Raw genomic sequence first — 23,818 nt, 5'->3', positions numbered from 1 at the left:
GTTGCTTTTGCTTTAATCTGCCTGTAGAGGAAGACCAGCAGATGCACGGGGCTTTATGCTGATATTAACCTTCAAATAAGCCCCTCTTATCTCCAAGACAGTTAATGGCTTCCATTCACGTGGCGGCAATATGTAATTCAGTACGATCAATTAGTTATCCGCAATATGGAGAATAAGAAGAGCACGTCAGCAGGGGTATTAATGGGATGAGATAAGGCTACTGTCCAGAACGGCCGCAATGACAACACTGCATGCTTATCTTAACACACACACAGTGTTTGCTGTTTGTGGTGAAGTTTGCACTGTTCCTTTAATGGCATGGAGAACATAAGCTGCTGGTTTCATGTGTTTACCGAACGTTTTAGTTATTATTCACTCTTCCTGTAAGAGGGTTTTTTTTCTTGTGTTTTTTTTCTCTTTGTCTTGTTTATTGTCTGCACAGTGAGGGGAAAAATCTCCTTACACTGTTATTTTTACTGGATTGTTTTGGTGTGCAAAACAGATGATAGTTAAGTGACTCATTTATTTCAGTTCTTTTAATCAGGCACAGAGGACAGCTATTTTCTCTCTTTGTTTGTATCTGTTTTGATGTCAGACCTTGTGAGGTTGCTGTAAATTTGTAATAATATTGGGAAAAATGTCCCTGAATGTGCATAAACTTGGGTACTTGCATATGGACATGACACGATACAAACATTTCAAATCTCAGTCACGTGTATGTAACAAGATGTCTTAAAGCTCCTGTGAGGAGTTTTTAGCTGGTTATGAAACAGACTGAAATTAATTCTGATTTCTCTGTATGCGCTACAAAAGCAAACCAGACCATCAGCGACAACATTGATTATTTCTATATAGTTATTTTTAATGTCTGAAACTGCTGACTGGGGGGGTAGGTGTCAGACAACGGCAATTAACTGCACTTTGCTGCCTTTGTTTACATTTTCCAGGGAAAATATTTAAAGTGAGTGATACATGTGTCTGTTAAAGTTGTAATCTCGAAGATTTCGTTCTCTTTGGAGGCACCTATGGCGATAAATGGTAACTGCGGGAGAAAGCTTCCCAGTGTTGCATGTGTGACGTCCACGGTTGGCTCCCTTTGTAGCGGTTTGTAACTCTCGATTTTCCTCGCTGCGGTTGCTTTCCTTATTAGACTGTTTGCCTTCATCTGAGCATCGAGTTTGTTTCTTTTTCTTTAGATTTTCACTTATTTTTGAAATTGTATCTGTAGTCGTCGAGGCTTCAGTCATCAGTGGGTCATAGGCTCAATCACCACTGTGTTACCTCATTCGGCCATATTTCGTGACTGAACACACATTTATTTAAATGTAAATCTTAGAGATTATCACTTTAACGAAAGCAGGATGAGATTGTTTGTTAAAAAACACCTCTTCAGCATGTACAGGACAAAATCAGCAAAGAGATAAGAGGTACTGCTTCGTCCACAGGGGGCGCCAAAATTAACCCAAACTGAAAGTTCCTCACAGGAGCTTTAAAGTACCTTGAGAAGTTGAATATTTAAGGAAGGTTACACAAAAAACCATACACATAACAAACTGCCAGGTATCCATCACATGCTTTGTGTCCCTGAGACAGGAAACAGCTTGAATCTCGATGCACACTGCCACAGAGAGAGGGTTTAACACGGAACAGCAGCCAGAGACACGACAATTTTAGCTACAGCATAATGTTAAAACTAAATTTAAGTAAATAGCTGTGCACATATTTCTAAAATCCCAAAAAGCATGAGTACATTTCTGTGGGCACAAGAATGAGGTGCCACTGAAGGTCAAGCAGCCTCACAGGAGGGCACAAAGGGAAGCTGGAAGGTCTTAAGCTAACAGCAACTGGTGGTAGATATGGAGATACTGTGTTAATATGTCCACAGAGATTAAGAGCTTAACTACATACAACACTGGACCTGGTGGGTGTTTTACTCTGGAGCATGAACATTTCAGCATCAGCCTTTTGGATTGTATATCATGCAAATTCTGAAAGTCTTGCATACCGAAGTGGGTGGAATAAAACGAGAAGTTTCCAAACAGTAAAAGTATGCAAAATGAGCAGTCATTTTTCAATACATCGTTTTTATGCAGTTCTTTTTCGCAGCTTTGTTTGTTTTTGCAGCACATCCCTGGCTGGCTAGCAGTGTGTTTCTGCTGCCAGGAGACTATCTCCATTTAACCTCGATCGGGAGGGAAGCGAAGAGGGATGAAAACACACATGAGCATCATCAGCTCATCACTTTGCTCAGTCAAAGAGGTGATGGAGTTGGCAAAGGAACATTTTCTACCCGGTGTGTTAAAACTCAGGCTCTGTTTAAGCTACAACGCTGTAATTACACATTTTAAGATTGTCCCAGATTCACAGTGAAGCTGCTGAGATCTAAACACTGACATGCTTTCTGTTGTGGATAACTACACCGATCAGCCCATAGTTCCAGCCGCAAGCCAGCCTTTCGTTAACAACCGCTCTTAGCAGGCCTGGTGAGCCGGAATCCCACTGTATCATTAGCCACACACTGGTTAGAGCTGACACTTGACTCACAGTCAGCCTGTAGCAACCAGTAATCAACAACATCACAAATACAGCATGGGAAAAGCCAATGCCATAGCGCAACCGTTACTAGCCTTCCTGCAGATGTCTCATGCAGCTTGTCTCTTTGTGTAGGCTTATGTGACATTGAACATCTAACACTCATTGGCCGCCAGCTGCTTTCAAAGGGCGTCTGGCGCCTCTCTCTATAAGGGCCTACGAGAGAGAGGGAGAGAGAGAGAGAAACAGAGAGATGAAGGATGTCATCCCCTGAAAGACAAAAAGATAAGTCATCGGGACTGTAATGATGGGGTGGGACAGGGAGGGGGCAGTGCGAGGAGGAAACATGAGCATCATAAAAATCAATCATCCACTTTTTGGTAAACACCAAGAAAAAATGGGTTGTTTCCAAAAATGATCACACTTGACGGAGCTAAACCAGCACTCATTTTAAGAGCATCAATCAGTTTACTTGATTACTTACGAGCCATCGCTTTTCATTTCTGCTCCACTGATACTCCTCTCAAGGTCCAGTAAACACGGCTTCAACACAATGATAACAAACAGCTCACCCTTAACTCAATAGCTTTTCTTAAGCATTGCTTTTCTCCAGGGCAAATTACTTAAAAACCGGGAACTATCCAAGTTGTTATATGAGGCGTATCGATGTGAGAGCAGTATCTAGGAATCTTCTTTCACCGCTGACTGAGCATAATGAAACGGGGACTGTGCTCGGGGACGGGAGCGCTCAGAGGGTTGGAAACTTCTTACTTTTTTACCCACGCAAATTCAGACAACTTATTCAAGATGTAAAGAACGGAGGTATAAAAGTAAAACATATATCTTTAAAAAACAAACTCTTGGAATTAAAAATCTCATTAGCTCAGGAGAAAACAGCTTTTTTTTCAGACCGCGCTGAGACTTTATTTGCATATGCCTCCGTTTGATCTTACAAGTTTTTCGCGGATAAAAAAGAAGTTTAATATTGAGTCGAGAAGCGCGTTCGCTACTTTGTGTGCCAAGGAATTTTATCTCGTAAATTGTGCTGCAGCATTGGGAAGGATTTAAAAGTGCTGCGAGGACATCACTCTCAGAGTTGGGATGCAGTCTTGTCTCATTGTCCTCCCCAGACTGACTCGCGGGGGTGATGGACTCCTCATGTGACCTTGAGTCAGGCCAAGCCAGTTACACATTGATCAGGCCCTGGTGTCACAGCAGGGAACATCCTTCTGCAAATGTCAGGGATGATCCGCAACATTCAGGTGCCACATAATTCGGAGGAATGAATTAAAGCTTTCATATTTTACCGAGGTGTTTAATATGTCAGACGGGAGCGGATGAGAGGTTATTTATGCTCGAGCGCCGAGAGACGGGGACATGTGGAGAAATATTGTCAAAGCCAAATCTCCCCTTTCCTCTATCGCTCTCGCTTCTCCATCTATCTCCTCCCGTCTGTCTCACTCCCTTATTTTCACTCTTACTGAGAATACATTGACCCGAGACTTAAGTAAGCTCCACATCATTGATTAGAACAAGAGGGATGGCTGGTGTCATGACAAGACAGATTTGCTCTTTAAAGCGTTATGGATTACAGACATTTTGGAAGAAAAGGGGATTTCTGAGGCACCGGGGCTGGCGTTGATTCTGTCCAATGATTTATTCAGTATGGTCGATCAATTGAATAAGAAGTGTCCGGTTACTACTTCGCCCTCACTACTTTTTTGATGTATGGCGTGATGACATGAGCTAACACTTTCATCACATTACCGCCCCACCCTCAAATCTTCTAATCTCTCTTATCAGTGCAATCGCGGGGAAAGATCTACTGAATATCTCTGGATATCGTGTTCCTCAAAGACGCTCTGTTAATGCCACAATAATGAATCAAAGTTGCAGCTTTGGAGAGGGAGAAACTTTCGTAAAATCATGAGGAGAGGAACCCCTCAGTGCATTAAAAACAAGCTGTTTTGTTTTCTCTTCCTGCAGCCGCTATCAGAAAATAGAGTCGATTCTACTTTGGGATCATCCCGAGTGTGTGACCTTTCGGTGAATCCTGCAAGAAAGTCACCCTTGTAGCATTCAGCCTGTACTAATGGACAAACATTGCTGCCTTCACGGGGAAGGAGCGTTTATCTGCTGTCACAGTGGTGTAGCCCGCTGTGGAAAATGGATTGGACAACATAGAGAAGATGAGTGACGCAGAGTCTAGAGAGGCTGTTCGAGGAAAGGGAACGTTATCAGATTGGGAGGAACTGCAGCGGTGTTACTGGAAGAATCACTGAAGAAACGTTCTCATGTACTTTGTGCACATTCATGATAATTTGCTGCTTTTAAGAGGCTGTAAGAATAAAAATTGGTTTACTTTAGAAACCTCTGATAGTTTTATTTCTGTAAGTCTGGGCACTAAAGTGGTTGTGTAAGCATGTCCTGTCTTGTCCATGCATGTACCATACTGTAACTGTAGAACCTGAAATTGCAGTAAACTGCGTGTGTGTGTGTTTGTGTGTGTGTTCATGTATGTGAAAGCGAATTCCAGGGAAGGCACACATGTAATCATCTGAGCTGTAAAGGGGGCTTGTGACCGTCTGACATCAGACCATGAATGACACAGTGAGCAACATTGTGTTTGCATTGCTACAGCACATGGTCAAGTGACTGGCTGGTAATTTATAAGGCAAAATTCCCCCACACACACACACGCACACAAACACCACAGAGCTTAAAAAAAAAAGATGAAAGATTAGGGAGTGTCTTCAGAAGTAGCAGCTTCAGAGTAAGAGGGAAACTGTGAAATGAGAGCAGAAGGAGAGGTGCTGATCCTGCATCTGTGTATCCAAAAATGTCAAGTGTGTGAGAGGATTTCAAAGGAGCTTCTCGTATTTTTGATCAGGGATCAAAACGCCAGATTGCAGGTGACATGTCTGTACTACTGTCTTAATATCTGTTCAAAGCTGTGTTTCATCTTGAGAGATAGCCGAGAGCTAGAGCTCCTCTGCTCTCACCATGGGACATGAAATGAGTGAGACTACAGGTTTAAAAGGCATAAAGATAGAAACCGCTCCCTCGCTCTCGCAACCAAAACAAACTGCAAACACGTTTCACTTTGAGCCTGTCGTTAACACGACTTATTCTTAAAGTTTGTGTCCCGCAGCAATTTGCATTGCGTGCACAACCTACATTCATTCATTTAAGGATCATTCATTTGTACAGGATATGTCAGATATACACGCCAGCACATACAATAAGTGGTGCTTCTGCAGGTGCAACTTTGGCCCCAAAATAGACTAACATTCCTGCGGGGGACTAGCAGAGGGATTATGGTTCTCAGTGGCAATGAGTTCATAGCAACTGTACACTGCTTTACAGAGTGTGGAACATATTATGGCTCAAACAATAACTGTAGAGAAGTGTTTTGATAGCCACAAGATCCCTAAAGTGTGTTTGGGTTCAGAGGTAAAGATCAGACAACATAACAGCAGCAGACTTTTTTCAGGCTGTATATCTGAAGGGAGCTTACCTGATATTTCAGACTGAGGGACACCATCCAGAGAGAATCCTTTCCCGCTATAAAACTGCCTGATATCCGAACAACTCCGGGCTTTGCTGGTCCCTTTGTCCCCATAGGCTGGTGCCGTTAGAGAGCACGCTACCACCAGAGCCGCTATGATGAAGGAATCCATCCCGGCCGGCTGCTGAACGTGGACTTAGTCAAGTGCAAATCCGACTGCGCTGAGTCCTAAACGGAGCAAGAGACTCCCAGTAAGTAGCCGCGCGTCAATCACAGCTACTGAGCGCTGCTGTTGTGCGTAAAATATCCTCCACCTTCTTTTATCACTCCTGCCCCTTTCAGTGCGTCTGCGGAGTCTGTGGCTGATCTCCGCGCGCTGCTGCACGGCACAGGAGCGACTCTTCTCAGCGCAGGCGTCCCGTCTTCCGGCGACAGGACAGCAGCTTTATTATAACCCCCCAAGTAGTTGTATGCTCTCGCGCTGTGCCCAGGATGCGTGCAGATCTCCTGTCTCGTGTATCCACTGCTGGGGTTTTGGTTCACCTAGATTGGAAGAAGCAAGAGATGAAAGAATGAGGTTACGCATTAACAGCTGAAATTATTTTAAGTCGCGTCAGAAAATAGCGCTTTATTGCGCTGACGCTGCGCAGTCAGGTTCTGTCGCTGCGCGCCTACCGGCTCTGACGGCCCGGAGGGATCTGAGGCAAGAAGTGCGCACAGCTCAGGCAGCTACTGCACCGCAGACCGTTTCCAGCTCTGGGTTTTCTGGACGATGCTATGCCAGCGCTGCCACTCTGTAGAATGAGGGGGAGGCGGGGGAGAGAGAGAGGCAGACTGACCGAGAGAGAGTGAGAGAGAGAGAGGGCGAGAGAGGGGGGAGAGAGAAAGAGTGCTCCTGCCTTTTCCGTTACATTCAGTCTCATCTAAATGTTATTTTTAGACCGTTTTTCAGAATCAGTTTACCGTCCAACAGATTTTATTTGATACATGTACTTTTAACAACATCTGTTATTTTCCTTGAGTGTCGGTCAAAGTGTGCACGTGGTCTTCGGTGCAGCATGCTGGTCTGGTTTTCAGTAAAAGAATGTGCTCTACGCGTCCTGACAGCCTGATCTCCACCAGCCAGGTGTCGCAGGTGAACTGTGGGCGTGCCTTCGACCCCAGGTACCCTCCCACCTATACAGGTCAACGCTGAGTACACCTCTTCTCCATGCACTCCCGCTCTGCAGAGAGTATCTGCATGCATCACTCCTCGAGGTGCAATTAGGAGACAAGTCAGTACCTGCCCAGGTTACTTGTCACCTGCTCAATGCCTTCATTATCCCAGTTTCTGTTTGTGTATGTGTTAGAAATGTTCATCATCTCAAGCTTGAGTGAGCATATGTACAGTATACTTTTGCTGTCCTCTATCTTTTCCTACAGGAATGCTGTTTATCTAATTGGACACGTTTAGTGGAATCCATTAGATATGTCTTCTCATGTCTCTAAGGAAAATGCTCTGTTTATAACACAGCCAACAATTAGCTTGGAATTTTTCCGTTTATTCATTACTTCTAATAGGATCAGTGACTATCACTTCCCATCTCCAGAGCCAGGAAGCCAGTTCCTCCTTTGCATGGCCAATTGTAACATAACTATAGCTAATGCGTATTTGTGAGAGGAGAAGTTCAGTCGGTTCAGGTTTTGAACCCAGGGCCCTCTTCCTACTGTATGAGGCGACAAAAGACCTTATTTAATGAATACAATGAGCTTGTTGGTGACACTCACTGCTCATGTGATGCATAGTCATAAGTTCAGGTAAACACAGGAGACAGAGTGTTACATGCTTACTTTGATATCAGAAACCCACAGTATTCTGCTGATGTAATGTGACTGTGGTTGTATTGTGGGTAAGTGCATTATAGCGGTAACAAGAGACGCCGCTCTCTCACTTAAAATAATGTCTCTTAAGTTATCTGTGTGTGTGAAATTAAATCAGACAGCGTTTGCTGGTGTCACTCCTGTGGGAGATGCTTTTTAAGGATTGTTTGCAGAAGAAGATGCCGCCGCACATTATCACAGTGACACATGGAAAAACTCCAGCGCCGCCTGAAATAACCAGAGACAAACACAAGTGAAATGTTACAGAGAGAAGAAAGGGAGAGCCACACGGCTAGAACAGTCATTTCCTGCCCCCCCAAAATCATTCTATTTATGATTGCAGACATTGTTTATGAATACATTAGGAAATGTTGCTCTATAATTAGTGCGTTCCTCGTGACTGGATGAGTCCAAACAAAAAGGGGCAGCGTTTCGCATATCGCTTACTGACAAATAGCTACACTCGCGTCCCATTATTGCAGCTCTGAAATGAGCAGGCATGAATTACACCTTTTCTCATGCAATGTCAAGAGTCTCACTCTTTTGCAGAATGTGTGCACGGGTAAATCTGGCACGGCACCATTACTCTGCAGAAGTTTGAGAGTTGTGTAATTACGCCACACAGCACACAGAAACCACTTTTTCTAATTATGTATATTAAAGTTGCTCCACTTCCATGTTGCCGTAGGGGAAGTTAAGAGCATGTGGCTGGAGGTTAATAAGCCTGGTGGCCTCAAAGTGTGTGTGTGTGTGATAATGTCTGTCGGGATTATATATGGGTTTGTGTAAGCATGACCTTTATGCTCATGTGTCTGAACACATTTCTTCTGTGTGTGTGCAGGGCCAGTTTATGTGTCTGACTGCGTCCCACATGTGGCCATAGGTCGACAGCGCTGTTAGGGAAACTGATTGGCCCTGCGCTGTCTGTCTGGTGTGGGGATCGTGTAATTAACGCTCAGTAAAGCCACAGAGCAGCCACGTTTTCTTCAGGCTGCCTCCCATTGAAGTTTTATTGGCTCTGACCATGAAAGGCCTTCTAATGAGGAGCAGGATGCCGGGGGAAGTTTGGGAGACCGGGGCGAGGAACAGAGGGGAGGCAGAATGGTAGCAAAGAGAGGGGAGAGTTCGGGGTGAGAGAACGTACAAGCTAAGCGACTGTCAGTTTAGTGTAAACATGCAGTAATTATGTGGGGAGCGTTTTCAGGGCGTGATGGGGTTTTCTAGAGAAAATTACATCGCTTTTAGACAGAAATACTACAGATGCTTTACCACTCACACTTAGCTCCTGGGACATCTCTATGGGGAGAGCTACTGCACTCGTCATCCACATACATTTAGTGACAGTGACTCAAACGCAGCCAAGAATAGCTCTGACAGAGAGACTCCTCACAGCGCTGCTCTTCCCGCTCCGGCTTGGTCACTACAGCAGACCTTCACGTGCAATGCTGACTACAGTTGTGACAGCCTCTGCTGTTGTAAGCCCAACATCTATTAGCTGTTTGCCCTACAGGAACATAAAGGCCTGTTGTCCTATAACTTCAAGGTTTTCACCCACGAGATCTCGGTTCTAGATTCTGCCTTGCTTTTCCCTCTGTTTCACAAATGACAAATAATTGTCATCCTTAAAGGGCCAGTTCGCCAATTTTCAACCTCATCATGCTATTATGAGGAGGCCAGGGAGCTCGCTAAACTACACTTCCTCAATCTAGGACGCCCTCCGATGTCATGTCTCGTTCAAAATCGTCAGGTTTGAAATGTAGACTGCAGACATGAAGATTTTTTAGACGATCCACCGGTATATTCTCGTCGTATTTCAGATTCTGTCCCGCTCTGAGTCATTGCCTGCAGAGAAAACGGTCGTATTTCACTCCAGCGTCTCTCGCTGGGTCATTCCTTTCAGAGGGAGGGGCGCAATGCACGCTGGGTGTTGTAGGAATGTAGAATGGGCGAAACCACGAGCTGTTTGTACAACTTTCTCCACAGCTATGGCGCCAATTTCAAATATTATTGCTTCTATCGATTACAGAGAACGCCAGCTTTGACTGACTGACTGACTTTGCGAATTGTTCCTTTAATCTTCAAATTTTATTTTTACAATATTTACAGAAGGACTAATGTAATAAATTCTGCACAAGACGACCAATCAAGCATACTGATGATTTTTTTAATTCTTATTTCAATCATCTGTACAATTTTCAAGCGAAATATTCATAACACAATCATTTCATGATTGTTGCACCAAAATTTAACACTGGCTGATTAATCGCTGATTGCACCAATTTACTGCTGCCAAAGTAGACCCCCGCTGTTTAACAATTATGTCTCTTTTTCTGTGCGAACAGAATATTTTTTAAACCAGCTGCTGTATCAAAAATCCATTAGTGACAACTCATTATGTTCTGAAAGCCACTAGAATGCTATCTTCACAACGTTATTCACACATATAGAATGTTGCAAAGGATGATTTTGTAATTTCTAGCCTTTTTTAAACTGTAGCATTGAGATGCAAAAGTACAGAGAGCTCCCTCTAATCACACTCACAAATTTCATGAAGACATTGATGACAAAAAAAGTAGAGAACAGCCAGATCTGATAGAAGACACACACACACACACACACACACACACTTCTCCCTCCAAATAAAGTGACTTTGGCCGCCTACAGGGTCTGCTGTCAGGCCTCAGCTGGGTTTCTATGTAAATATCAGTGTACTGTTTCAACAGATGTAATCAGTCTTTAGAGAGAGATCATTGTGTCCTCTCCCTAAAACCGGTCTCATCCTGCGCTCTCACAGATAGCATCGATTCTTCCTCTTTTCTGGGTTTTTATGTCACCATTAGCCTGAGTTCAGCACATTTGCTGGAGTGCTGGAGTGTGTACGCATTACTCACCCAGTCTCTCTCTTCTGTTGCTTGTTTCTCACTTCTTTCTTCTTCTCATTGTGTCTTTTCTTCAGTCCGTCTTGCTGCTATTTTCTCTCTTTAAACACACTCTCTGATGTTCTTTCTTCCTCCCATCGACGCCTCATGAGAACACATGATCGTTCCTTCATCCTCGCCTGTAAAAGCAGTCATCCGTAAAACTTAAATTCAGAGTTGTTCTGAGGCTTGCCCCCTTTTCAAACCCTTCCTTTTGCCATTGTGCGACGCCTCATCATCCCTTGATCACATTTACCCAGTGTCTGTCTGTGCAAACAGCCTCCACAAACAGCAGATCTGCATATCTCCACATACGAAGCCCTCCCGAGTTGCCTGAGACAGATGATGACAGAAAAAGGAGAAATTTTGATAGTAAGTGCGAAGGGTTGACAGATAGTATTGTAGAGAAAAATGAGAAATAGCAAAGGGAAACTGGAAGGAGGGGGTGAGCTTATGAGGTAAGATAAGGAAGAAGAGAATACGATGATGGATGACACGGGGAGAATGACAGAGAAGAGACTTGGGGGGGGAAAGTTGCCAGGAGGGATTTTACATTCAAATTGGAGAGGATGAAGTGCAGACGAGACAAATAAAACGGAGGATAAGAGTGGGAAAGGAACAGGCTGGAATTAAGTGAAATCACCCGATGGCCAACGTGGTCCGATGCTCGAAAATTCAGGGTTGTTCTTGTAAATTGGCGCTGTTTTGGATGAGAAACACCCCCTGTGGCGCGTTGCGTTGTGCTTTTGTGCGTCTCTGTGGGCATCCTGGCACCTTTTCTGTTCAGTAATCTGAGCACATTCCAGTTTTCTACAAGCATGGGCAGAGGGAAGCGACAAAAAAAACGTACAATCGTACAATAAATACAGAAAAAACTCCACAAACTACTTCAAAAGATGGCAACTTGATGGAGCAGATTAGACACCATTTAAATCCAAAAAGAGTTAAATATTTGTCAACTTAGCAGTTTGTAGTCACATAGAAAAATAAGCACATATCTCATTTACATAGACTAATCAAGTAAGACGGGTGCATCTTTCCCTTATACACAGTGAAAGACAGTACTGATCTGGCAGTGGTGTCTCCTCACTGCTGCACCAACTTCATCCAATTACTCTGCTCATTTGCCTCCATGCTGTTCTCATATAAATATTTCACCTCCCCTATTTGTCACATGTCTTAGAGGATAAATTAACCACTCTCCTCATCTGCCTCTTGCCGTGAAAACTCATAAATTCATGAGAAAATACTGCAAGACTCGGATGACCTCTTACGAGCAGCTCTCAGGCCAGTAATTGTTTCCAGGGCGTTAATATCCATGTCATTATTAAATTCATGATGGTAAGTCGCTGTGCTACAAAATAACAAGGCTGGTGTATTGTATTTTCCCCCAGACTGGCCTTGACAGTGACCTTGCTATCATAACAGAAATGAAAACACTGAAGTTTTCTATACTTTTTCTTACAGATTCAACTTACTTCAAATCTCTTCAGGTTTGTAGCAGATCTTCATCCAGATAAGCATCATCTCCCTCCATGTGGACCTTGCAGTCAGCGGGAGGCCACGTCTCTGTGTGGTTCTCAGCCCCCTGTGAGGAGTCCTTCATTATTTTCCCACTGCCACTTCATAATATCCACACATTCCTTCGACATTCCTCTCAGCCCTCCCCTGTACAGAAGCACTTTATCACATTACTCCTCCTCACATTTCAACGATTTGCTTTTAATGAGACTGCTTTAAAAAATGTATAGCATCAGTAGTGACTTAGTTTGATCACAAGACACAAAAAACTGCAATCTAATTTTTACAACGAATATAAACTGCCAGCATTTCGTCACTTTTCCATTTCAAACATCATAATTTTGCTGTTTAGTTTTGGCCTGAAGCCTTTCGCCTCGCACTCTCTGATCAGAGTGAAGCTGCTAATGGGGAATAGCCATTTAGACGCATGGTTCTAACAGCAACTCCTTTCAAACGGCGTTGTAAACCGGATTGTAAAACAAATCTTGCCTGTAAATCTGTCGGCTGAGAAACAGTCTGGCTTTTAAACGAAGCTGTAATGCTGTGTGTACATTTCCCGCTTCCCAAAGTGAAAAAAAAAAAAAAAAGTGCAGTGTGCCTAATTATTGACGCAAAAGACCCTCTTGACTTGAACGATCATTTACAGCAGCTAAATGTAACAAGGGTGTGCTTGCTTAGCGTGTAACATCATGTCAGGACCGGTCATGCATACATGCATGTTTTACAAGGTGCCTACAGAGAGAGGACACATCAGAAAGAAAAGGACTGTTTGCAGTTTGTGCACATCTTTTGTGATTGTAAGAATACCAATTGACACTCGGACAGAGTCTCAACACACTCATGTATTCAAATAGCATTCTGATTCTTGTTTAAGTCTTATCAGGGCAAACTTTTTCAACTTCAGTATTAGAATTAATGTGTATATTGGAGTCAGTGTGCAGTCTGAACATTTTTCTAATATGGATTTCATATGCCTGGTCAAGTCATTTAAATTTAAATTTCATGTGCACATGATATTATCACAGCCCCATTGTTATTACCAGTGAAAATAATGATGCCCGTTTTGACTTGCAACAAAAGGTTAGCACAGGTGTATTTAATAACTTATTAATTAATTAACCATGGCTCCACTGAACTGAAGTATCCCAGTAAGACAAGCCAGTGAGTTAGCATTCACAATATTACGGCCCTGAAGCTACCACTAATCACAATGCAGTAATTAGTATTGTTCATTACACCTGTGGGTTTTCCTGCTTTGACAAATTAAATCGTCCACTGCGAGTAGAGCTTTATTGATCCAAAGTTAGCGAATTCACTTCATGTAGCCTTGTGTAAAGTATTACTGTTGCCTAGTAACTAGTTACAGTGATGTAATTACTTTTTCAGCACTTTAAGTTAGGGAAATACAATTTCATTAAGTAGAGTATTAAGAGAAATTAATTCAAGTAACACGCAGTTACTTAGGAAAATGCAGGGGTCGGTATGTTTGCTATCTTACCATTGGTTTGATGACTGATAGCATGTTGGTCTTTCCGCTGTTATGGACGGACCGGTCAGTTACAGCTTCGAGCAAGGGAGAAGAGGTGGAGGAGGCGGGTAACAAAGGTTCGAGGCGATATGAGACTCTCGGTGACTTCTGAGATGTCATATTTATGCATGTGTCTTCTCTGCAGACCTGCAAACATTAGCAACTGCTGAGCCTACAGGAAACTGCCGGTTTTCGGCGGAGTGGCTGCGCGTGAGCCCAGCACCTGCGTGAGGATGACGCTGCCGACAGAAACCGGAAGTAGCTTTAAGCTACTTGTTGATTGTTTGCTATTTTTACCTCTAAACTTCACCTTTTCTATAGATGTGAGAATGTGGAGAATTTCGATATCTTAGAGTAAGGAATCAGTTTGTGTAGTTATATCATGTACTTTTATTGAGTATTTATGCTAATGTGATATAATTACTTTGCCTAAAACTGGTTACCTGGTTTTGTTAACATAGCCTATAAACCTATTTTTTCTCTAAAACGTGCCACCAAAATAAGAAAAATACAGGAAAAGCTGGAAAACTTATTAAAGCTGACATGATTTATTTATAAAATCTATTGTATTTGGAGAACTTTCTTTCATTTCCTTATCCGCTAAGGCCAACAAAAAGGACTTAAGTTTATGAATGAGTGGAGGAGCCCTCCCTTACAATTTTCTGGCTTTGCACGATTCCTAGATGGATGGATCAAAAGAGCCTCCAGGTAATAAAGAGCAATCATGGATACTAAAAAACCATGAACTTTGATAACTCCATGTAACCCAGCTTCTTTTCATTTCCTTTTAAACCATTTATATGATGTTACATTTCACCTTACCTACCGACTCTTTGTTATTTTCTGGACTTTCTGTTCTGTCTTTTTAAATAACAGTAAAGATTAAGTTGCTTTTTAAAATACAAATCCTTCCTACTGCAGGTTGGTATTTTCCAGGTCAACAGTACAATATGCACTGGACCTCTGTTGGCCAAACAGTAGTCAAGTAAACCAGCAATGTGTTTTTAGTGTCATTAATGTAATCCAAATCCCGTCTGGTATGAGGCAGGGAGCATGTGTGTTATAAGAATGAGGGTGAAGGCCTCATTGCCCTGCAGCATTGATTTCCCCTCTCTCGTGATCTGCAGAATCGGACAGCAGCAGGCCACCCTGAATCCCTAATCAGGGCTAATCAATGATGCTCCTGCTACCAGCATGCTCATTCATCCTGGGTCACACTCATGCTAACACACTTATAAATCAACAAACTAGTGAGTCGACATTCATGCTCTAAACGTAACACTCATTCTAGCACTGATATCATATTCTGAATAAGAATGCATTGAGTAAACCCTGACAAGACAAAGGGAAGTCTGAAATAAAGAGGTTAGAGGTAAAGCAACACAATAATACTCCAATATATAGGGGGATGTGGGAATTCAGTTAAAGCCTGATAGATATAGAAAAAGAAGGAGATGGAGGGAGAGAGAGAGTGAGTTGGAAAGGTAGAATGGCACCCTAGGGAGCCCTGGAACATTCACACCAGTGCTCATCCATCTCCGGGACATGAGGAGGGAGGCTGCCTGTAGCATGCCAAACAGAGCGAGCCCGACAGAGAATTCTACATGAGATGCTGGCAGGAACATGCGTGGCCCTACACACACACACACACTCCTCAATCATGTCATACACACCACACACACCAGCGCAGACCCCACTGGTCTAATTGGAATGGGGGCTCATGCTAGCAGGCCACATTTCTCCCAGGCTGGCCATTGTCATGTGGCGACTTAGTTAAGCTGTTTGCCTAACAGCTAGATTTTCATAGTGACTAGCCCCTTTGTGAGGCCTTTCTAAGATACACATTCTAAAGAAAACCTGCCCTATGGAAAATCTGAAAAATTCTGTTGTGTACAATAATATGTGGCTCAAATATATAGACTTTCTGCAGGTCGACTTTTGTGTTGCACACTCTTGCATCATGTGTTGCAGTCAAACTATGACCTGGTATGTTAGCAAACTGGGGCACAGTTATAAGACTAATAGGTGAGATCACTGTGAGCAATTATCCCCTGTAACTTATGAAGACAAACATCATGTGATTGTGGGTGTTATTTAGTCTTAAAAGGCTGGTCTAAAAATGTTTTTTGGACAAGGAAAACATCAACGTTTTTATCTTTGTTTCAAAGCCTGAAAGTGGTTAAACTATCAAAAAACTGTGATTGTGAATAGATTAAACATGTATAAAATCTTTAAAAGTGGAATTCTTCTCTGTGCCTAAAAAACCATAACTAAGCAGAGGGTATGATTTCAGACAGAGCAGACAACCGCAGTTGAGTGTTTTTACAACCAACGTAGCAAAGCCCACTTTGCATGTTGGGGTTATTTACAGGTGGAAAAACATCCAGGTACCTTTTTAAACTGAGCTTAATTTCCCCACAAGGTTTAAAGACAGGTTCTCAGGGATCTTCAGTTAATTTTCTTAGAAAGGAAAAATACTTTAGAATGTAAAAGGATAACTTCTGTCCAGGGTGGTGCAGAAGTTAGCACTAGCTAAGTTTGCATGTTCTCCCCGTGCATGTATGCCGGGAAGCTCTGGCTTCCTCCCACGGTTCAACCCTGAACAGGATAACAGGTATAGATAATGCTTGACACAGGACAAAGAGATAAAGAGCAGAATGCTGGCAAATGAGCACACAGTAAAACTCTAAAAGCAGCATCCACATGTTTTGTTGCTGATCCTACTGTTGTACCTAACAAAACATAAAAGCTATAAAGCGTATCCAACATACTATCCAAGAAGCTTCTCTATGACCTCTCTCAACTGCCTGGTCAGGGACATGTGTGATCAGAGCCCGACCTGACCTCTGACCTACCTTACCTTGTGTGTTTTTGACAGTAATAGGTGGACGGACAACCTCCTCACCCTTGGGTCACCTCAGAATGGTTGAAAACCGGTCCATGCCAGTTGCAGAGTCCTCTGGCTTGTGCTGCAGAGGTTCATGTCTGCCTCTATTTTTCTTTCATAACAGGTAGAATAAATTTGGATTCTTGTGGGATCTCAGATTATTGCACAGCTGAATGGTTGTTCTGCATTATTGCGTTCATATTGGGCGCTGTTCGTACACATCCGGAGTGATTTGCCAGAGGGAGCTGTCTACCGAGGGCAGTACAGCCTGTGCAATCTTAAACTTTTACAATTGTATGCTTGGATGATTCTTTAGTCATAAACAAACTGTTGTACATTGCCCCCACAACCGTTTTCTCACTGTCAGACTGGAAATGACAACAACCTCGCAGGAGTTCAACACCTCCTAACACTGTTTACCTGCCCTCTGCCAGCAGCACAGTGCGTGATGGGAAACAGATCTGACAAGTCAGGTCAATCAGTGAAAAGGAGGAATCAAGCAAAAGTTTGAGTGTCCCCGTCGCACGTTTGATCTCTGTCAGTGTTGCGCCGGCTCCTCTTGATGGTCTGTCATGTTGAAAATGTGTCTAATTGGACTCAATTTGTCAGTTCCAGAGCTCATTGAGCATAATGCTAATTGGCCAGAGGAGCAGGGTGAGAATTGGCAGTGACAGCTTGTGTTAGCCTGTTGTGAAGGCGCAGGGAGCCTGCGCAGAGCAGAATAGATACAGTTGACGGCTGAAACTCAAGAAGGAGAGCTGCGGTTCACGGGAGCCGCAGGTCCTCCTTCGTTTCCCCTCTAGCTCACCCGATTGTTCGTCTTTGAGAAGCTATTTCCAGTGCCTCCCTCCTACTTTCGCTCTCTCCTCTTAGCTCAAGCTTGTCACTCTGATCCCCCAGGCTGAGAAGGTAAGACAATCTGTGGGGGGGGGTGTCACCCTGCTACCGCACAATCAGGTTGGCTTCAGGGAACATCTGTTGGAAAATGAAGTTATGCATTTTAAGGCTCTTTCACTACATGGGATGCCTCTGTGGTTCATCTCCTAATGTGGGAATTACGGTTAGATCGACTCTTTGCTAAGGCAAGTAAGGTTTCAGTGTGTGTGTGTGTGAAAGAGAGAGGACTTTTACGTGAGGATTCAGCCAAGCCAGTGGGACAGAAGCGCTGATGTGTGCTACCGTTTAAAATAGCCCAGACAGACAGCTGAGCAGCTGTGACCTCAGGTCCCCCGAATTCTCAGTTACACTCACTGACCACTCTGCTTCTTGCAGCATGTGTGTACCCACAGTATAATACACTGACTCATCCATACATTAAACTATATTTATGATGCTACCTTAGGAAAGAAAGCACAGCTGAAAGTAATTTTCAGACTAACTCTCTTTCAGTGTCTGAGTCTCCTCATGTTATTGTCCGTGTTTTAAAGTCGTCCACGGCTTTCTGCGTCAGTCAGCGCAAGTTATTGAAGGACGACAGGCGGCTTGTGTTTTGTCAGGCGGGGACAATGCAGTCCAATTACAGCTCAGGCAAAGAAGACGAGGCACGATATATACTCGGACTGGGCACTCTCACTGCTCACGTCTGCAGCCAGCCAGACACTCAGTTTCACAGCAACAAGCATGAAATAGACTCCGAGGATCAAATACAGACTGCGTGCAATTGGAAGTGTACGACTGCGGGACAGGGTGTGTGAGTGAAATCATCGGTGTGTGTTTGTGATGATTCTTGTGTTCAAAAACGAGTGTTTATGTGAGAGAGAGAGAGACAAAGAGAGAGCTTGTGGACCTTGTATGCATTAGCCAGGAAAGTGCTGCTAGTTGTGTGCTCACAGGCTGATGGCTAAAACAGTGGGAGGTGTGGTGAGACTTTCAGCCACTGTCGCCTGATACATTGCCATCAAATGCTTTTATAATCACTGTGGAGGAAAGAAAGACCAGTGCTACCCTGAGGACCAATTATAAGCATAACTTTTACATTTCTATAGCTCTAGTGTATGTTTCTATTTGACACCTAAACTTATGCATGAAACATTGATATGGCATTACACACACTTGATTTAGGCCACAACCTCACTCTGTTTAAACCTCCATGAGTCCAGCAGTAGCACCCTTCATGCTAGCTGGTGTTTATTTGTGTCCCACAGTAGCTAAGCTAGTCTCAGTAATGCTAACATTGCAGCTGACAGCACAGACTAATTCAGGGCAATTACAGCCCATGAATAGGCAAAGTTTCCAGCCAGCGGGTCAGCCGCACATCAGCTGAGCGAGCAAAGTTACTCTGTCGACGCCGCTGTCATCGCGCCTGTCTGCCTGCCACGGTTCTTTCCAATACCAAACCTTTACATGTCTGCTGCTCTCCCACACGGCCCCCCTGCCTCTATTCCTGGTGCAAACACCGACTGATATGTTTAGCAAGAGGCTTCCTGGATGCAAATAGAGAAGGTCAGACTCAGACGGCATAACTCTGTCCTCCTCCGCTGCTCAGCAGCAGGAAAAGTTTGGTCTAAGTGCTGCAGGGACAGGAAGCAAGCCAGTAAAAAGTAACCATAGCTACTAAGTCTTTTTGGTTTGAAGGAAGAGTTCGACATGTTAGGGAAACAGCTTACTTGCTTTCATGCTGATTAGTTACATTAAAAGAATATCTCACGTCTGTACGCTAACTATAAAGCCTGAGCCATGAGGCTATTAGCTTAGCTTAGCATAGCAGATTGGAAGTAGAGAGAAGCAGTCTTCTAATCTTGCTCTCTCCAGTTCAAAAATACTCCTCACAGCTTCTCTGATTAGCTGCGAGGAGCTGACTAACTTGCTGGTTTAGTTTCCTTAATTTAGTAAATCATCATGTAAAATATTACCAGTTGTGCTTTTACAGGGAGTTACACACTGCTAGCATTACTTGCAAGCACGTGACATGGTGAGTCACTTCCTGTAATGTATCTCAAACAAGATAGTGTGTTAAGTTAAGAGGTGCTAGTAGGCAACTATTGGCACAAAAGCTAATTCAGTGCAGTTCCCAAAATGTGAAATTATTCCTTTTAAAGGGTCAAAAAGTATCCCTGTGTGTATATGTATTTGTTTTAAATTCCTCATGTGGTGCAATATGAATTATTCAAGGGCCTGCAAACCTACAAAGGTGTTTTCCCTTATCATAAGTGATACTGATGTTTAGTGGAGCTTTGGGATAACATAATGTCCCTTAAAGGGCCAGTTTCCAACCTCAGTCCTATCATGCTATTATGGGGAGCTAATGCCATTATGGTATAAAAAAGATGCAGTGTCGCTCTGTGCCTTTGGAGGATGCTATCCACTTCTCCAATGGGCCCTGGAAAACCTCCGCCAGGGAGCTCGCTAAACTACACTTCCTCAATCGAGGTCGCCCGCCTTTCGATGTCATGTCTTGTTGAAAATCGTCAGGTTTGAAATGTAGACTGCAGACCTGAAGAATTTTTAGACGATCCACCGGTATATTCTCGTTGTATTTCGGATTCTGTACCACTCTGAGCCATTGCCTGCAGAGAAAACGGTAGTATTTCACTCCAGCGTCTCTCGCTACGCCGTTCCTTTCAGAGGGAGGGGCGCAATGCACGCTGGGAATGTAGAATGGGCGAAACCATGAGCTGTTTGCACAACTTTCTCCACAGCTATGGCGCCAATTTAAAATATTATTGCTTCTATTGATTACAGAGAACACCAGCTTTGACTGACTGACTGACTTTGCCAATTGTTCCTTTAATCCTCAGACAGTGGCTTCTTTGACAGTGGCTTTTTCCAGGGGTGAATTTCTCCTTTAACTTAATCGACCAATAGAACAAAGATTTATATAGCAGGAGAATGTGGAAGATGTCATTCAAACAGTGTCTACAATCAAACACTGTCCTAAATAAGTAAAACGTTTGTGTGGATGTGTGAGTAAGTAGAGTTTAAACACCCCTTTTCAATTCATGATCCAGATTCTGAAACCTGAATGTGTGAATTGCTCAATAGCAAATAATCTGATTCAAGCGCAGGCAGAACACCTAGAAACGAGCTGATGACATGTTAGTGGCTGCTCGGCTTACATCCCCTACGGATGTGCTGTCCGCCTAAGTATGGGATAAAAAAATCAGTGGTTGCAAGTGGAAAACATTTTATATCCACGGTGGCAGCACGGTGCAGCATGCCGTGTAGGCGAATGCTTCAACAGTGGAAATTATGGTAATGCATCAATGCATACTTGCAGATACCCGATCTTGCATTTCAGGCTGTATTGGAGGCATTTTCGATCCTTGTTCAGGACATTATGTGTATCTCCTTTAATAACAATCTTTTCCAAGCAAACATCTGTTGTTAATAAATGTCTATTGTGACTGACATTCCTAAAGGAGAGGCTATTGAGACAAGCAAAAAAAAGCAGAGCACGTTTAATAGAGCTCAGCTACACTGTATCTTACTGATACAGACGAGAGGAAATGAGACACAAAACAGATGACAAGTGACTTAAAATATGTACATTTATACACATGCAAGGGGACAGGGCTGTAAGTGATCTGTGGGTGCCATGAAAGACAGTCAGGAACAAAACATACATGGAGGAAATCATGTGAACTGAACAGATATGGTTACAGAAGACAAGACTGCCAAAACCTCACATCATCTCTACTATTCATTACCTGCAAGGCATCTGTGTATAATCGTATGTATTTGACAGACAGAGACAGAGTGGATGGCGACTTTCAGTGGGCAGAGGGGGTAAAAATAAAGGCAAGTTAATGGAAGAGGTATTTCTCCGCACATAGACACATGTAAGTGTAAAGATCTAGTTAGCTTAGATACTGTATGTGTGTAGCTTTTCGGCATTACAAGGTTTAATACTGGATCTGCACTGAGCGTGCATCCATCCACATTCACACAGGTACTCTACTGTACAGTTTCACCTAAACAAAAGAGGAAGCAGGTATACGGAGGAAGCCTTTATAGAAGTCAGTAAAAGAATTTGCTTTTATTCCGTTGGAATTCCAGGGAATGGTCTGCTTAAGAGCGGGTGCAGAGGCATTAGAGCTTATTGAACAGGTCTTTCACAATGGCTACAGAAATGGATAAAACTATAAATGCACCTGACTGTGAAAAATATTCTACTTGTCTTTTTGTGAGTTAAATGTGTTGAATGTAGCGGCCTGAAATTCCTCTTTTTTTCAAGTTCCAAACCATGGTTTAAGATGAAATGGAAAAAGGCATTATATCCGCTTTAGTGTCTTGAAGGAGGGCCTGGTCCTACCAGAGTTATCTTGATAACTTGGTAGGTCATACATGCATTTATGTGCAATTCAACGAGCAAACACACAAAACTGGATGCACAATAAACATTAGTAAAATCAACAATGTACAGATCAGTCCAAAATGTATTCATAGGCTTCAGCTGGATGATGTGCATTCCTGTTTTATTTGTTACAGAAATGAAACCTTGATAAGTTCTTTGCATTGTTTTGTATGAAACATCGAGCAGACGAGCACAGTCCATTCATAGCTAAGGGAAAAGAAAACCTCCTCCTGCTCAATCAGTTAAGAGCTTATTGTTGATTCACACCCTCACACACTCTTTCCATCTATATACAGTTACATACTATACACACCTAGTCTGTCTGCACAATGTGTTCAGCCGTGCAAGTGTGCCCGTGCTCTACCTGTGAACTCATTACATTCTAATCCCTGCCAAGGTACACAGTCATTAGAGTGTGTCAAATCTGCCGTTCTGGGGCCAGGCACCTGGGCTTGATCTATCAATCTATCATGCATTCCTTAATCCTCGAAAAAGAAAATGAGTCGAGCTGAATTCTTCTGCCTGGCTGGCATATGTCGCAGTAGCCTGAAAGTTTTAAGTAAAAACCAGCAGCAGAAAAAGAAGACAGCTGTATTTGTACCGTAAATGCAAAAACATGTATGTAAGTGAAGGCGTTTTTTAAGTGATGATGCAGTCCCGTTCTGAGCCACAGAGGGTAGGGCTGTATTGGTGTCTGTATATGCATTCAGCCCAGCCTAGAAGAAGCAGCAGCCTACTCTTTGAAGATGAGTGTGCATGGGATTAGCTTGTGCAAACACCTACACTGGTGATGCTGCAAGACAAAGAGTTCCTGCAAAAGCCCCCGTCTACAGTCTCCTGCAGCGACGTCCTCTTCTCCTCCACGCTTTGCTTTCCATTTCTTTTCTCATTACCATCCACCCATACTTTCAGGTTAGGAGTAAGGATACTATGTGTGACGTGTGTACGATATGTGTGTCTGTGTTCATGTATGTGGTTCCTATAGGGGCTACTTTGGGTGGGTGATTTCCAGAGGCAGCTGGCATCAGAACAGAGTCCACTGCAAGCAAAGTGCAGCAAAGAGCAGCGCGAGGCTCCAGGGTTGCGCCCAGCAGACGGACGCCGATCCACCTATCACCCTCACCGAGGGGGGCTTGGAAGGGTTCTCGTGTTGGCTGTGACCTCCAGGCTGTCTCCCGATGGGCTTCCCTACGCTGGAGACTTCTGTGTGTACTGTGAGAGACAAAGCGAGAGAGAGAGAGAGAGAGAGAGGGAGGGAGGGAAGAGAAAAAAAACAGGCTTTGATAAATGGTTTGGCTCATCATTGTAATCATGCTAATCTGCTTTAATGTTCAGAGTCCTTTGAGCTTGTAGAGTTGTATATTAGAGGCTCATCATCCAATCAGGATTCCCATCACCTAATCTCAAGGGTTTTCAAAAACAATCAGACGTGAAAATGATGTATGATTATGTCTGTTACAGTTAAAGTGAGTTCATATGTGCGTAAGAAGAATCACAGCTGCAGCTGTTTAGGTTGAAGGAAGCCGTAATTCATTTTGAGGAGTGCTTTAAAACATGTCAGAAATGCATTTACTGTGCCACTGTGCAGCTACCAGCACACCTGTAAATCATTGTCTGCCTCTCATGCTGCCTTTCTGCCACATAAGACAAAGTTAAAGAAAAAGACTCCCGAGCCGTTTCCCATCACACTCTTATCATGATGGAGGGCCGACCGGGTATGCAATCATCAGCTTCAGATGATTGACAGCCCTCACTGGGTCGTTACAGCCAA

General features: G+C 43.4%; 2 protein-coding genes across 5 annotated transcripts in view; both read right to left on the bottom strand.

Annotated features, from left to right (window-relative positions):
• gpc1b (glypican 1b) overlaps positions 1–11,408 on the bottom strand; it is a 78,691-nt gene extending 67,283 nt beyond the window's left edge. The window contains exons 1-4 of one of the 3 annotated variants that reach the window (XM_069684394.1): positions 11,372–11,408; positions 11,075–11,151; positions 10,792–10,958; positions 6,050–6,583 (exon numbers count right to left, since the gene is read on the bottom strand). In XM_069684394.1, the coding sequence (XP_069540495.1) occupies positions 6,050–6,212 (163 nt within the window). In that variant the 5' untranslated portion in view covers positions 6,213–6,583; positions 10,792–10,958; positions 11,075–11,151; positions 11,372–11,408. Of the gene's footprint in view, positions 1–6,049; positions 6,584–6,715; positions 6,804–10,791; positions 11,040–11,074; positions 11,152–11,371 lie in introns of those variants that run through there. The other 2 variants (XM_069684393.1, XM_069684392.1) reach the window with 2 other exon arrangements.
• A 9,727-nt stretch (positions 11,409–21,135) lies between these two features.
• LOC138611703 (glypican-5-like) overlaps positions 21,136–23,818 on the bottom strand; it is a 101,484-nt gene continuing 98,801 nt past the window's right edge. For both annotated transcript variants that reach the window (XM_069684902.1, XM_069684903.1), the window contains one exon: positions 21,136–23,259. In XM_069684902.1, the coding sequence (XP_069541003.1) occupies positions 23,072–23,259 (188 nt within the window). In that variant the 3' untranslated portion in view covers positions 21,136–23,071. The remainder of the gene's footprint in view (positions 23,260–23,818) is intronic.

This window comes from Semicossyphus pulcher, unplaced genomic scaffold, assembly GCF_022749685.1.
Source record: "Semicossyphus pulcher isolate SPU_LCO1_2020_fin unplaced genomic scaffold, fSemPul1.0.p SCAF_7, whole genome shotgun sequence".
Taxonomy (NCBI): Eukaryota; Metazoa; Chordata; class Actinopteri; order Labriformes; family Labridae; genus Semicossyphus; species Semicossyphus pulcher.
This window is presented reverse-complemented; position numbering and strand designations above follow the sequence as displayed.